Here is a 15,254-nt window from a genome sequence, read left to right as displayed (position 1 = left end):
CAGCCACTACCGGGTGAAACTGGTCCAAACCCTGGGACTCCCTCATTCCTCATCCGGGGGCTTCTTTAAAAGCTGGCAGCCCATTGCATCTTCAGAAAAGAGTTTCAAGTCGTCCTTTTATTTAGAACTGGTTTTTCAAACCTTTAAATGAAACGATCAGCAGACCAACAGAAGCACAAATGACCTCGTGCTGACGTTTTCGGATATTTAGTTGGTTATAGAAGAGGAAACTGAGCTTGCTTGCCATTCACACGCCGGGGAGGTGACCCCACTGGCTCCCCAAGACGGAGCCACCTGCACGCAGAGACCTCCCCCAGCTGCCCGCGCATCGCAGCGTGCGGGACGCATCCCCTTAGGTATTCCGGCCCAGAGAACCAAACGCTAGAGAACAAGGTGAGGGCTGATGTACGGAGGTGGAGAGGATGGGCATTAAGGGGGCACCTGTAGTGGTGAGTGAGCATGGGGTGTTGTAAGTGATGAACCACTGAATTCTACTCCTGAAACCAACATCGCACCGTATGTTCACTACCTAGAATGTAAAGGAAAAAGAAGTGCCCAGCACTGAACGCACCAGGCGCTCACTCGGCCGGGCCCCCAGGGGTTCAGCCCCAGGGGAGGGGGGCTCCCCAGCTCCCCACTTCTGCAGCCCCTGCGTCAGGGGCACAGACTCCCAGAGCCCACCAGGGGGGTCACTGCCGGAGGAGCCCTCTCGCCTCCGGTCCGCCGCCGCCCGCCGTCCCGCGCACCCCGGGGCCCGCAGCAGCCGTCCCTGAAGCTCATTTCTGCGGATCCCCGGGCGCTGCGAGCGGAAGTCCAGGCTCCGGGCCGCCCCGGGCTCCGCCGCGCAGGGCCCCTCCCAGGCGGGGGGCGGCCCCGCAGGTCTGCAGCGCGCCACCCGGACCGCCCAGCCTGGCTCGGCCGGCTCCGATCCTGCCAATCTCGGGGCGGGGCGGGGCCCGTCCGCCGGCCTGGGCCAATCCAAGGCGCTGGGCGGGGACAGCCCACCGGCCTGGGCCAATCGGGGGCGTGGGGCGGGACCGAGGGTAAGGCTCCGCCCCCGGGCCGGGACCGTGCGGCTTCCCAGACCCGGAGCCCGCCGCCACCACCCCCACAGCCGCGCGCAGCCCTCGGCGCGATGGACCCGGCGGTGGCCGCGCAGATGAGCGAGGCGGTGGCGGAGAAGGTGCTCCGGTACCGGCGGGACGAGTCAGGATGGAAGATTTGCCGGGAAGGCGTGAGTGAAGAGCTGGGCAGGAAGGGGTCGCGTGCTCCCCGGGGGGCTGGGGTCTCCCAAGACCCCAGGCTCCTCCTCTTCCTGCTCCTTTTTGGCTCCAGCATCCTGGAGCTGAATTGCGGGTGGGATCCCATTGAGGGTTGTTTCCTTAAAAAATACTGGGCCTGTTGTGCGCCAATGACTTGGGGAGATTCCTCTGTCCCCTTCACTGAGTGACTTGCCCAAGGTCACCTGGCTAGTAAATGGTGGTTAGGCTCCAGAGCCTGCGCTCAACACAGCAGGAACCGGTCTGCGTTCCCAGGAGGGCGGTATGGGAATAGTTTCTGCTTCTGCGCGACTTCTGATTTTTAAGGAATTGACCAAAATTGCTTGAGGAGACAAATTGCATGATGGCTTTTTGGAGGAAAACCACTCAGACAGAGCTGTTCGAATCAGCCAGTTAAGATCCCTTGCTCGATCGAGTTCTACTGTAGGACAGCTTTACCCAGGACCTGTCCCTGCTCTGCGACACATGAGCCGGATCACCTTGGAGCATCGCATCTCCTGAGGCTCCAGGCTTCTATAGAACAGGGGATTGGGTCAGGTGATCTCCCAGAGCCTTTCTAGCTCTAAATTGTACGATTCTGTGCCTTTTGACAGAATGGAGTTTCAGTTTCCTGGAGGCCATCTATGGAGTTTCCAGGGAACCTGTAAGTGCATGCCTTGTCAAAGATTGTCAGAGGTGCCACACCCTTCGTGATGTCTCTGCGGGTTTGCTTCCTAAAATAATTCCACTCTGCCCTAGCACCCTGGAATCCACTTGCCAGTTATCTTCCAGAAAAGCTTCTGTTTTTACCTAAATCATTTCCAGCAAACTGTATCTTGTGAAAGCTTATGATCCGTTTCTGCAGGTCTGAGGGGAGGTGGGCTGGTAGCTTTCAGCCCCTGATCTGCAAGGCTGTCCTAAAGAGCAGTGACAGATGTGACATCTAGTCCTTCTGAATAATCCCAGGATATAAAGATTTGGTGGATACCTGGGATCACATTCCTTTTGTGCTCCAGGTACCGGGGAGAAGGCATTGTGAACTCGACACCAGAGAAAGTGTGGGGCTGCATAAAGCCGCTTGCTGGGACCCTGCGAGACAAGTGGGATGAGAATGTGAGCAGCTTTGAAATTATCGAAAGCATCACTGATGTAAGTCTTTTCAAGCACTGCTACCCTGGCAGTAACCTGACCTTGTCCCTCTGGAGGGGGTCAGTGACACCTTTTGACAAGGGGAGGACCCTGTACGCCCCTGGTACCCAGCAAACACGGGCTGCCCACTGCTTGCAACACTCAAGGCCAGCCCTGGCCCGGGTACAGGTGGGAAACAGTGTGAACAGATAGGTGAGGAAGCCCTAAGCAGAGCTCTAAGAACATAGCAGGCGCTGATGAAGGAGCGCAGCGTGAATGTGGGCTCCCAGATGAGGTTGCTAAAGCAATGCCTGGATTTGACTCATCAGCTCAGGTCTGAGATATTGCCCCGTGATGGGGCCGTGATAATGAATCCAGAGTCCCAGCTGGAGTCTGGATTCTCTGCCAGCTGTGGGACTAGGCCAGGTGGCAGCCCTGGATTATAGCTTCTCCATTGGTACAACGGGTGTCATCTCAGCTAGCACTGCCCAATAGAACTTTCCGAAGTGATGGAAATGCTCTGCAACAACCCTGTCCACTACCCCCTAGCCACTAGCCCCATGTGGCCACAGAGCATTTAAAAGGTGACTAGTTTGAAGAAATGAATTGTTAATTTTATTTATTTTTCATTACTCTCAGTGTAAATTTAAATAGCCACATGGAGCTAGTAGCTACCATATGAGCACAATTCTAGGTGCTTCTGTCTAAAGAACATTAAGCAGTAGGATCTTGTAGCATTAAGAACCCACCTCATTTTGATTACAGAAGTCAAGAAGGAAAAAAAAAAAGTCTTAGCCACAACTAATAACAAGGTTACCTTGGGGAGATGTTGCCAACCTGCTTGATTTTGACATGTGTAAATGTGACGCCCTCTTGTGTGTATACACAGATGGTGTTGTGAAACTTGAGGCCATAGTTCTGTTCTGGTCAATCTGGAGGAAACGGGTGTTCTTAGCATGGACTGAAATTCACATTTCAGTTCACTGTCAAGAGTTTATGTGAGTGTTCCCTGAAGGGTGGGGTCACACACCCCTGGAACACAAAGGATAGGAGAAATCTGACATTAAATGGCACATGGTGATGGCACCCCAACTCATTTGGGTTTTTTCAGTTCCTTTGATAGCTTGAAGGGGAGAGTTTCAGTTAGGTGCTAATGTGCCTGTGACACCCATTTAACACTTGCTAATCATCTCCTTTATGACAAAACTGGCCCGCCTGCCTCAACCTCAGAATCAAAATTAGGATCCAACAATCCTTTGTATGGCTATTTTGCAGTTGCCTTTATGCCAAGTAATACTTTTTTCCCCCCACTTCAGATAGTTAAGTAGTTTTCTTTTAAAATAAATTTATTCAAGAACATTTAGTTAACAGTATTAAGTGAATAACAACATAGAGGCTACCAGAAAGAGTAAAAAATTATTGTGAAGACAATATACAAAAAATCCTATGCAAATGCCATGAGTTGAGAAACCATGGACTAACGCCCTTTATATCATTACACAAATGTAGGGACTGAATGACCCTATATGGAGTTTTCTTGAAGGTAACAGTGGCTGCATTTCTGTAGCTGGTTAGACTTTTTGTCTTGATCCAGTGAGTGGGGAGCCGTGAGGGAGAGTGCAGAGCCTAGGGACTTAGCTCCGAGAGGGGTCCTGCTCTCCCAGAATGATGACAGTGATGGGCTTTGTGCTGCACGATGAGAGCATTTCAGTTGGACCCCATGGGGAAGGAAACATTTTCACAGAGGGAGAGAGAGTCTAGAGTGCTGGCTGGTACCTCCCAATCTCCAGGCTCCTAACCTGTTAGTGAGCCCCCAGTCTTCACCCCAGCTCCAGCTGGGGTCCCACTGACCTGATCCCTCAGGAGGCCAGACAGGTGTGTTTTCCTCGTTGCATCTTTGTAATCACATTTCCCAAGCCTGCCAATACTGCAGATGGCTGGATTCTACTTTTGCCTTTTTGGCCACCTTGCCAGTGGGGTTTGGGAGGTGATGCTACAGGGTATCTCCTCTGAGCACCTGGTTCTTCCTGGAAAGGCATGCCTGCTTCCCTGGGGGCTGCACAGGACCCTCAGTCTTGGCTGAGGGCTGAGCCAGTATGAGCCCAAAGCTCAACCCTGTATCCTCCCTGGCCCTGTCAGTCCTCCAGTGCAAGTCTTCAAATGTTTTGCATGCATACCTCCAAAGAGACGTTTGAAAAATTGTACATCATCCCTACACATACAATTGACACCTAACATTTAGTTAGCATTGAAAATTTTCATCATATATTGCAAAGTGTGCTGTTTTGAACATGTAATAAATCAAGCAATTTTGAGCAAAACCATGATCTCATTCTTTCAGATGTATCTACATGACCTGAAGTTTTATTGACCATCACTTGTTTTAAAGATACATTGATGTGATGTGGGCCAGGAGTTAAAGGTCAAGAAAGAATTCTTATGATGTTTTAGGAGCAGAAAGGTGCTTTTATTAAAGTGCAGAGGGACAGGACCCGCGGGCAGAGGGCAAGAGAGGTCCACACTGGGATTGTGAGGAGCAATTGATTATATATAGTTTTTGGTTAGAGAGGTAGAGATAAAGGAAGTTTCCAAAAGGATTTTCATATGCTAAAGAAGATATCCAGGATCCTGGAGCCTGACTTATCTAGCTAAGGTTGCATTTTGCCTCTAATAAAGCATTAACTGGAAGGCAGTCCTGAGTTCCTGGAGGTATTTCTTACTCCGCCTGCCTCAAGTATTTGTGAATGGGCTGCAGGCTATAAGGAAATTTAATTTTATCTTCTTTTGCTTTGTTCTCTTCATATATAAACTCGTTTTCCATTGCATGTACACTACTGAATTGTATCCTAATATATTTATTCTTCATAGACTTCATCCTGCATAATAAATATGTATATAAGCTTTATATATATATGTATTTATGTATATGATATATCTCCTGTGACCTTAAGACTACCTGTTGTGGGGCACCTGGGTGGCTCAGTGGTTGAGGATCTGCCTTTGGGTCAGGGCATGATCCCGGGGTCCTGGGATCGAGTCCCACATTGGCCTCCCCGCAGGGAGCCTGCTTCTCCCTCTGCCTATGTCTCTGCCTCTCTCTCTGTGTCTCTCATGAATAAATAAATAAAATATTTTTAAAAATTAAAAAAAAATAAAAAGACTACTTGTTGAAAAGAATCTGGATTGAGATACTAGAATTTATTAAAACAGTATGATTATATTACAAATGTGGATGAAGGACTATTATATGTAAAAAGTAATATATTTTACATCTCTCAATGAGAGGAATGGGAAGTTTTTTCTCAAATTAATTGCTGTGCCCATGAAAAGATAGGATTTACTGCTAGGTAGGATTTACTGCTGGCACCTGGCTGGCTCGGTCAGTGGAGCAGGTGACTGGATCTTGGGGTTGTAGGTTCAAGCCCCACGTTGTTGGTTAGAGATGGCTGAGAAATGAAATCTTTAAAGAAAAGAAAGAGAGAGAGAGCCTTCAGTGGACAGTTACTGAAAAGAGAGGAAGGCAGGCTGCTGGTGAGCTCAGGTTCTTGAAAAACAGAGAAGCCACCGAGTGCTTCTTTGCCACTCAGGGAAGTGGCAGGAATGCAGAGGAGGAGCCCTCTCTCACAGATCGAAGATCAGTGTTTATCAGCCTGATTATGAGAAATCTCAAATACTCGAATTCTAAGACAGATGACAGGTGGACAGCAGGATAGTTAAGACACAGAGCTGTGTCCCAGTTCGTGGATTTATCCCACATTGCCGCTTTTGGCATTCTTAGCAATACTGTAAACACTCCTTCAGGAAAGATGCCTCCTGCAGCAGGAATCAGGATGAGTTACTAAAAGAAAAATGTTTTTAAAAGATCATTTCTGCCATTCCTGCTGGAAATGATGAGAATTCAGAAAAGGCAAACTGCCTTGTTTCTAACCGCAAGTTTTGGCCTTTAAAAAGAATGAGGGGAATGGGGCGCCTAGGGGACTCAGTGGGTTAAGCGTCTGACTTCAGCTCAAGTCATGATCCTGGGGTCCCTGCTCAGTGGGGAATCTGCTTTTCCTTTTCCTTCTGCCTCTTCTCTTTGCTTGTGCTCTCTCTCTCTCTCTCTCTCTCTCTCTCTCTCTCTCTGAAATGAATAAATAAAATGTAAAAAAAAAAAAAAAAGTCTTTCTAAAAAAGAAGGAAGAACATGGAATTCTAACTCCAGCATGCCATGTCTTGCTTAACTATTGGAATCAGCAACCTCACGTGTCCCTTTGTGCCCTGGGGACTTTGCACCCAGGAGCAGCACCTGTTAGGAAGATTCCAGATGGGTAGGGTATGCTGTACATTTGTCTCAAGAGCTTGCAGGAAGGCGAGCCTGTTCTCAGGCTGGTGTTTTTAGGAAGAACATGGGAAGGCTGTCATCTGAAAAGGGATTCCTAGTGCCCCGAGGGATGGCATGCCCACCCTGAAGATTGAAACCCTGAGGGCAGAGGTTCCCCAGTCTTAAAACCCAAGAGAGAAGACAGGGAAAGACCTTCCCGGTCACTTCTTGCCTGCTGCGTACCCCAGAGCACTCTATCCCATCCTACACCTGACCTGTTCTCTACCGTTCCCTGAGACGGCAGGGGCCCTGCTGGAGGAGGGGATTGGTGGGTATGAGTGGGTTTGGGGCGACTTTGCCTTCAAAGTGGGACTGTGGGCTGGTGGGGTATTCTGAGAATGGGGTGAGGGTCACAGGGTGCTCCCTCCAGGGCCAGGCCTGGGGGACCAGGATGCCCAGGCACCACGCTGAAGGAGGCACTTGCTCTGAGGGCCAGACCACTGGGTTCCTAGCCTCTGGCTGTGGGACGGAAGCAGGGAGACCTCCGACTGGCAGCTGGACCCCTCTGTGCTTTGACAGATGCTGTGCGTGAGCAGAACCGCCACCCCCTCGGCTGCCATGAAGCTCATTTCCCCTAGAGACTTTGTGGACTTGGTGCTAGTCAAGAAGTATGAGGACGGGACGCTCAGTTCCAATGGTGAGTGACAGCTGGGTGGCCATCAGGCCTTCGTGGGACGTCCCAGCAGGCTCACAGCCTAGATGCCTTGTCTGCGGACTTTGTGTCATCAGGTTCAGGGGTCGTGTGCATGGAGGGCCGAGGTGAGAGGGAGTACGGGCTAGGAAGTGTATAGTGAAGGCACAGATACGGCCGGCGCCCCTGGTCCTGCTGGGGCTCCCAGTCTACACTGTAGATGTGCAGGGGTGTGGGGCTGCCCCCTGCCTCCCAGTGAGGAACACGGGTATGTCCTGCACCGGGCCTATCACACTGCCCCCCAAAAGCTGCAGCCGCTGCCACTACACAGGATCTTCACACGGGGCCAAGGTGGTGGATTAGACGGGGTGCCTCTCTCCCACGCCTGAGCCTTCCGTTGTGCAATGTTCTTTTCCCTAAGATGCCCACAGGCTTGGGGAAGCCATGAATGTGTGTGTGCGTGCGTGTAAGTGTACCCGTGTACGTGTGTGCCTATGTGCGGGTGTGGGTTTGTATGTCTGTCTGTGAGCCTGAGGGTGTGTGAGTGTAAGGGACAGTGGGGTGCGGGGAAGGGGCTTGGGACCCCCATATTGACTCGGGCTCCAGGCGAGGGGCTCTGCGTGCCCCGGGGGCGAGGTCGTAGCTCGCTGACCCTTCTGCTCTGTCTTCCAGCTGTCAATGTGGAACACCCGTTATGTCCTCCGAAGCCAGGTTACGTGAGAGGGTTTAACCACCCTTGTGGGTGCTTCTGTGAGCCTCTGCCAGGGTAAGGATAATCTGGATTGAATTAACACGCCCAGACCTACCCATCGCTTAATTGCAGACCTGCTCAATGGGTCCGTTAATTACAATCTGCAGTAACAAACGGAGCGCCGTTCCGTACACAGCAGTGACGCGGTGTGCCGAAGCGCCAGGCACAGGAGAAGGAATTGTGGGAGGCCCTGTTCCATTTTCAGTGTGGGGCTCCTCCCTCCAGCCCCATAAGGCAGGCTGGGCAAATATCACGGTCCCATTTAGCAGATGAGAAAACAGGCTCAGGGAGGTCGTGGGAGCTGTTGCAGGTCAGAGGCTGGCAGTGCAGGGCCGCAGGGCCAGGTCCTCACTTCCGTGCTCTTCGAGCTCTGGCCACCAGCCCACTCCATCCCTCTCCAGGCCTCAGTGCCCTGTGTCTGTGCAGTTGGAATGAGGCCAGGGCTTTAAAGGGTCTCTGCGTCTAGGCCCTTGACCTATGTGAGGGGCGGGTGCAGTGCTGGATGGGGCTCCTGACAAGGAATCAGGGTCCCAGCTTTTTCCTGCCAGGGTGGGTGCTCCTCGGCAGCCCTGGCGCTTGACCCAGCTCTGCTCCTCTTTCCCCAGGGAGCCCAACAAGACCAAGCTGGTCACGTTCTTCCAGACTGACCTCAGCGGCTACCTCCCGCAGAGTGTGGTGGACTCCTTCTTCCCCCGCAGCATGGCCGGTTTCTACACCAACCTGGAGAAAGCAGTGAAGAGGCTTTATGACTGATGTCCTCACCTGCTGGCCAAGAACTCCAGAGACTCCCCACAGAGCTCCTCTTGTTCGGGTTCTGGAGGGCTCGAGGGCTAGTGTTCACCCTTCAGAACCCGCTTGGGAGCAGCTCATCTCCAAGAAGCCAGCCAGAGTGGCCCCTGCCACCCTGCTCCTCCTCCCACTCGGGGCTGGTTTGGGGGTACTGCTCCAGGGCCCCGTTTGCTGGCTGTCCACACCCCAACTTGGGCCAGCAGACACGAGCAGATGAGCCTCTTTGTGCGAGTCCCTGCCAGAGACTACCTGCCGCTGCTCCCCCGCCATCCCTGCCCTCCTTTGTCAGAGTCACCATCGATGCTGAAAACCAAACTCTGCTTCCTTTTTAGCACCCGGGGCTTTCCCACCTATGCCACTGACCTCGTATCTATTTTTCTGCACCAGATTCTCCCCTCTTCAAAAGGTAATGACTTGGAAAATATTGTTTTAACAAATGGGATAAGCATTAAGGAAAAAATAACATTCAATATGTCTTTGGTTGTAACTTCCATTTGAATCAGTGGTTTCCTCTCTTTTTCCCCCAAGTTAAATTAAACTCCTACATCCCCAGCATAACCAGGTAGTCTGCATCTGCCCTAAGCCGACTCTGCCGCCTTGGGGCAGGTACTCTCTGGATTGATTGTCAGCAGGAAGGAAGAGAGACCACATCCTCTCCAGTGCTCCCTGGAGTCCTCGCTCTGGGCTCTGCTCTGAGACTGCGCCTCCCTGCACCGGCCTTGCTCACCATGTGACTCATCAGAACTGGGGAGCACAGTCCTGCCACCTGGAAGGAGCCCCAGCAGCCACACGAGGTCCCTTCCCTCTCTCCAGTCAGGACCACACAGCCTGCTGGTGAGGAGCATCCCTGTGTCTGAGCAGAGTGTCCTCGTGTTGCAGTTACTGCTGTCTGTGGAAAATATCCACAGTCCTCCATGTGGAAGACCTCTCCTGGGTGCGAAGTAGCTCGCTTCCCCACCTTCGAGTCCTGGGGTGGCTATCTCCTCCATGCGCCGAAGCCTGAGCAGGCTTTAAACCAGGAAGGCTCCGTGTCAAGGGGTTAGAAAGCCCCCTCCTTTCTGGGTTGTAATGTGACTACAGATCCCACAGCCATGCCATTATTGGGATCATCTAGCTAACTTCTCATCGAGAAAGCTTCATCAGACTCTTGAATTTATTTAGATTTCACCATGCCAAGCACCAGCTCAGGAGACCCCAGAAGGCAGTGGTCTCACCAAGACGGCATGGCACGAGTAGCCCCGTGTAGCAAGATGGAGACCATCCTCCCAAAGACATTTGTCCCAGGCTCCATCGTGTGTACGGCCCACCCGCTGGCATCAGGTTGAACAGCAGCACTGGACGAGGAGTCAGAAAACAGGCACCTGATCCCATGCCTGCTACTCAGAATTTCTGTTCCTGAGCAGTGACTTCACATCCCTGTGCTTTGACTTCCTGTCTTTATAGGACAATGTAGCATCGTGAATAGCAGTCCCCATGTACTCTGCTGCTTAAACGTCCATGCAGGTGAAATAATGCGTGGACTGTTAGAACCGCCCGAGAGCTCCATGACCACAGAGTGATAAAATGGGTCAGTGATCCTGAGCTGTGATGCTTGCTGTGTTTGGGGATGAGTGGAAACTGCAGAGGCGCTGTTCTGTACCCATCTGTCAAGGAGAGCCCAGCCTCCCATGTAAATCCCACCACCATGAAGTGCAAATGGATGAGCTCTTGTTTTAAGACCTTGCTGATTCTTGGACTGAAGATCTGCCCCCTGCCCCAGCCTGGAAACGGGAAATCTGACCAGTGGTGGCATCCCAAGTGGCCCTGTTTGAGCTGGGGGACAGAGGGCACCTTCCAAGGCAGAAGGCAGGACTGGCTGTGCCCTAATCCTGAGACAAGCCTGCCCAGCCCTGTGCAGGAGGCCTTCTCTGGGTCCCTGGCCCATGGCCAGTGCTGTGCTCTTGCCTGTTACCACCTCCCAGTCCTGACAGGGCCACTTCCTCCTCCCTAGGCTGGTCCACATGCATGACTTGGCTGCTTACCCAGCAGTTGCCTGATGATTGGAGATGTCACTATGTGATATGGGGGGGGGGGGGCATGGGTTTGCCTCTGGTCCCCATGGCCCTGCCGGCCAGCCCTGGGAGCACATGGTAAGATCCTGTGAAGTGCATGTAGAACTGGGTCATGCCTTTCTGCTGGATCGTGTTGACCTCCAGTGTTTATTAAACCTGAAGAACGGGTCCATGTGGTGTTTCAGTCTGTGTCTCAGTCTAGGGCTTGACGAAATTTAGAAGGGGATGCAAAAGGCAGCAGACAGGACACGACTACTCTAAGCCTGCTGCTTCTTAGATGGATGGAGCTGCGAGCTAACGCCCACTGCAGTGAGATCACTAAGGCACTTGTGTGGGGAGGAGGCCCCAGTGGCTCTTCTACAAGCTCACTGCCAGGAAACGGTCTTTGCTTCCTATGGGCCCTGGAGAAGCCACCAGATTACACTGACAGGGCCCTGGTGCTCCTGACCTAGGAATAACCCGTTTTCATGTGGTCTGCACTCTCCACCATAGTCTCGGGGCTGGGGCAGAGCTAGAACGCTGCCCAGGGTCTACTCGGGGAGCTCTGGCTGCTCCTGATCCATGTCTTTGTCCAGAACGGGGTGATCGGGCATTAAGAGATGAGCAAACCAATTATCCCTTCAGTCAGGCACTGACGGTCTGTACCAAATCATAAGGAAAAAGGACTATTAAGTCCTCTGCGTCATCATTCACCAGCTTGGACAAGTCACTGCTGTCTCCAGGTCTTGACACCATCAGCAATACAATGGCACAAAAGCACAGTCTGTAGACACCTACATGATTAGTAAAGACTGTCCACTGAACACCAACCCAGTGCTTGGTGCGTGGTAGGTCAATGGCAGCAATTTTAATCTTACCCTATCATACTGATGCTGGTCCATGAGGGCACGCCTGCCCACTCTTTGAGCTTAACCTGTACTCTTTGATCCCTTGCCCCACCACCAGGTACCACCCTTGCCTAGGATCATGTCTACAACCCAACCAAACCAGCTTTGCCAGTGTCTTGTGTGGCAGATCATGTTTTCCCAGAATAGCCCAGCGCTGTCTCCCCTTTCCTTCACCCGGGCCAGCCCTGACTGGCGGTACAGCAGAAGATGCCATGTGGCTCCAAGGCAGGGCCATTAGAGGAGACAACTTCTACCTGGCTCTCACTGTGGGGGGACACTGCCCCTTGCACCCAGCTACCATGTGAGGAAGCCGAGGCTGCCTGTGAGTGCTCGTGCTGACAGCCCCAGCTCAGTTCCCAACCAGCAGCCATCACCAATTGCCAGGATGTGTGAGAAAATGACCGGGTGGTTGCAAACCAGCATTTGTGTTGCTCTGGTGGATGCCCAGTAAACCAGCACCGCCTGTTCCTTCCATACCTGCCCACGTAGCAGATTCGTGAGAAAAATAAATGCTGCCTGGGGTGTGAATCATTACAGCGTTATAGGATTTGGAAAACATGCAAAGCAGGACATGGATTTCATATGAAACTGTAATACATCCATTTTATTTACAGCACCACAGTATTAGGATTACGCTCTCTGTGCATAGTCTGTACGTTGTACCGGCCACCCTGGCATGACTCTGCCCTTCGTTTTGGGACGCCCTCTTGCTGGGTGGTGTCCCAGGAAGCTTGGACCAGGGCAGCAGGCACCACGAAGCACACCTCTGCTTTCCCCCATCCAGGTGGGGATGAGCAGCGACCCTGAGAATGAGTGGTTGTGAGGAGCTTTATGTCACTGGCTTTGGCGTCAGCACCGGTGCTCTACCTAGGCGTCTCCGGCGGCTGTAATCCCCTTGGACTGGAGGCCCTTCCTCCTAATGACCATCGTTATGGGTCCATCGGGCAACGTCTTGATGATGTTCCAGGCTTCAAACCGCGTGAGGCCCTGCATGGCCGTGCCGGCCAAGTGTAAGATTTCATCCCCTGGCTGGATTGTCTCACTCTGCTCCGAGGCTGCCCCTGAGAGGAGGAGGAAAAAGATGATGGGTCACAAGGGTGGCAGGGGAACAAGGAGGGTTACCTCCTACCCTCAGTCTCTGGGGAGGCAGGACAGCTCCGGAGGGAACAGGGTGCCCATCCCTTGGGAGCCTGGCAGTGGGTCTAGAATGAGGCATCTCATCAAATAGTGACCTCGAGGTTGGCACACCAGGCTCTAGCTCCATGGCCCTTGGGAAAGGTGTAGCCTCTGTGTCCCCAAAGAAGGGAGGTTCTGGGCAGCCCCAAGCCCAGTTGAGGAGACGTCTGTGGGTCATAGAGGCCTCTGGGGAACTGACCCCCCCTCCTCGAACACCAGCCCAACCCCTTCTGTTCACATGCAGTCTCTTGCCTTCTGATGAGCTCGCCAGGCATTGGGCAGTGTGGGAAGGGGGCTGGTGAACCTTCGCAGTGCGCTGTCTCTGAACGGCCTGGAGAAGACCCCTGGGTCCATGTGAAGAGGACATAATCATATATGGCCCCCACTCATTCAAAGATGCTTGTGGAAAGAGTGTTATTTTATTGTTTCTATCGAAGGATTTTCTATCCATTTGATACAATGATATTCAGGAGTATGAATAGAAGCTAATAGTAATGAGAAGGCAGAAGTGCTGGAGAATATCGGGCCCTTGTGTGTCTCAGGTGATCTGCTAACACTGTTTGGGTGGTAGTAGTCCCCTTTCACCTGTGAGGACCCCGAGGATACAGGTAACCAGCTGAGCTTCAGAGCTGCTAGGTATTGTGGCCCAGGTTTGAACCCAAACTCTCCGCCCCAGAGTCCCCATCTCCTTGCAGCGGTAGGCCCAGCCCAGTGTCCGCAGACGGGCCTGGGCTGCTAAGTAGGGGCCTGTCCAGCATCATGCTGCTGTTAGGAGCCCAGCTCCTAACACCAGAACCCTGGCCTCTGGACTTTGAGTCACATGCTGAGCCCAAGTCCACCTTCAAAAGTTAAACTGTCTTTCCCGGAGTTGGAATAAACACGGATTCCTGGAGACTCCCCTCCCCACAGTGAGCCTCCGTGCACCCGGGGTACAGACACACCCCACACCTCTGTGTGGATGAGGAGCCTCCGGCCCCAGAGACAGCAGTCACTCAGTAAGTGAGAGGCTGAGCTGGAACCCAGGGCCTAGGCTCCTGCTCTGTGCTCACTCTGTGCACATGTCCCTGTTCTGTGGGGCAGGGGCTCCAGCCTGAGAAGCTGGGAAGAGCCTGGGTGGTTCTCTGTGGGAGCTGCAGGCCATTCACAATGTTCGAGGGAAAACCCGAGCGACCCCCACTTTAGGCCGGCTTGCACCTCAGCCCACAATGAACAAAATGTCAGAGTTTTGAATAAAGGGAGCTGACCGGTCCAGGATCAGGGGGAGGGGAGTGAGGCCGAGTGTGTACAAGTGGAAAGTCAGACTCCATCCTTATTTTAAACTTTGATATTTTGTTCCTTATGGATTTTTTCATTAATTTTAATTTTTAGAAATATCGCACTGAGGGCCACCTGGGTGGCTCAGGAATTGAAAATCTGCTTTTGGCTCAGGTCGCAATCCCGGGGTCCTGGGATCGAGTCCCAGATCGGGCTCCCACAAGGAGCCTGCTTCTCCCTCTGCCTGTGTCTCTGCTTCTTCTGTCTCATGAATCAGCAACTAAAATCTTTAAAAAATAATTAAGGAATTAAAAATAAAAATAACACACTGAAATAAGCTATCACGGGTGTGGGGGCCCCTGCAGGGCTGTGCCCTGGGCTGTGCCTCTCGGATCTCGGCCTAGTCCCCCCTGGGCCTGCCAGGCTGAATCAAGCCCAGGGCTCTGTCATGAGGACCCAGAGAAATAGAAGGGGTAAGGGGCTGTCCCGAGCCGAGGAGAACTGGTAGAAAGAGCCGAATCCAGTCCCCAAGTGGCCCCCTGCCTGGCCAGCAGGCGCCTAGCAGCCTTGTAGGGGCTCGGCCCAACACTCGCAGCTGGAGAGAACGCAAGGAGCCGGACACACACCCACCTTTGAAAATCCTGTTAATGGTGAGAGGCTTGTCCCCGAGCAAGGAGCCCTTCCCACCTTCCAGGCTGAAGCCCAGGCCCGCAGAGGTCTTCTCCAGTGTCACTGTGTGTACCATGGCCTCTGCTGCAGGGGAAGCACAGGGACAGGTGAGGGGTGCCCTCCGCGCCAGCCCACAGACGCCTGGGCACCGTGCCCGCTGGATCTGCAGCCCCGCCCGGGCCCACACGCATGTGAGCACAGACACACACCCCCAGCAGTGTCCCGGGCTGGCCGCGCATCATGGAGCAGCCCCAGCAGTACTGGCCCCACGTGGCCAAGGGCAACGTGACCCACGGGGC

The 15,254-nt window shown here is 53.0% G+C and overlaps 2 protein-coding genes across 11 annotated transcripts in view; one reads left to right on the top strand and one right to left on the bottom strand.

Moving 5' to 3' along the window:
* Window positions 1–1,074: 1,074 nt before the first annotated feature.
* Window positions 1,075–12,011, top strand: STARD5 (StAR related lipid transfer domain containing 5). 7 transcript variants are annotated; one of them, XR_008664536.1, is made up of 7 exons: window positions 1,075–1,234; window positions 1,874–1,923; window positions 2,276–2,408; window positions 7,267–7,384; window positions 8,051–8,144; window positions 8,735–9,324; window positions 11,915–12,011. XR_008664536.1 is itself a non-coding variant. In XM_055326011.1 (6 exons), exons 1-6 carry the CDS (start codon window positions 1,136–1,138, stop codon window positions 8,880–8,882), a joined length of 642 nt encoding a protein of 213 aa, XP_055181986.1. In that variant the 5' UTR covers window positions 1,075–1,135; the 3' UTR covers window positions 8,883–11,137. The 7 variants fall into 7 exon arrangements, 1 of the variants encoding a protein (XP_055181986.1); XR_008664535.1 differs by lacking the exon at window positions 11,915–12,011 and adding an exon at window positions 9,551–11,137; XR_008664533.1 differs by lacking the exon at window positions 11,915–12,011 and adding an exon at window positions 9,525–11,137.
* A 147-nt stretch (window positions 12,012–12,158) lies between these two features.
* IL16 (interleukin 16) overlaps window positions 12,159–15,254 on the bottom strand; it is a 101,058-nt gene continuing 97,962 nt past the window's right edge. For 2 of the 4 annotated variants that reach the window (XM_055326006.1, XM_055326010.1), the window contains exons 18-20: window positions 14,917–15,039; window positions 13,285–13,376; window positions 12,159–12,917 (exon numbers count right to left, since the gene is read on the bottom strand). In XM_055326006.1, the coding sequence (XP_055181981.1) occupies window positions 12,786–12,917; window positions 13,285–13,376; window positions 14,917–15,039 (347 nt within the window). In that variant the 3' untranslated portion in view covers window positions 12,159–12,785. Of the gene's footprint in view, window positions 13,377–14,916; window positions 15,040–15,254 lie in introns of all 4 variants that reach the window. The other 2 variants (XM_055326007.1, XM_055326009.1) reach the window with 2 other exon arrangements.

Source organism: Nyctereutes procyonoides, unplaced genomic scaffold (assembly GCF_905146905.1).
Source record: "Nyctereutes procyonoides isolate TBG_1078 unplaced genomic scaffold, NYPRO_anot_genome, whole genome shotgun sequence".
Lineage (NCBI taxonomy): Eukaryota > Metazoa > Chordata > Mammalia > Carnivora > Canidae > Nyctereutes > Nyctereutes procyonoides.
Note: the sequence above shows the minus strand (reverse complement) of the source record. Positions and strands in the feature narration are given on the sequence as shown.

Excerpts from the sequence above, each read along its gene's own strand:
- STARD5 (XM_055326011.1), top strand. The coding sequence starts at position 1,136 with ATGGACCCGGCGGTGGCCGCGCAGATGAGCGAGGCGGTGGCGGAGAAG. Across the intron at positions 7,385-8,050 it reads CGGGACGCTCAGTTCCAATG|CTGTCAATGTGGAACACCCG; the intron begins GTGAGTGACAGC and ends TCTGTCTTCCAG. Across the intron at positions 8,145-8,734 it reads TTCTGTGAGCCTCTGCCAGG|GGAGCCCAACAAGACCAAGC; the intron begins GTAAGGATAATC and ends CTCTTTCCCCAG.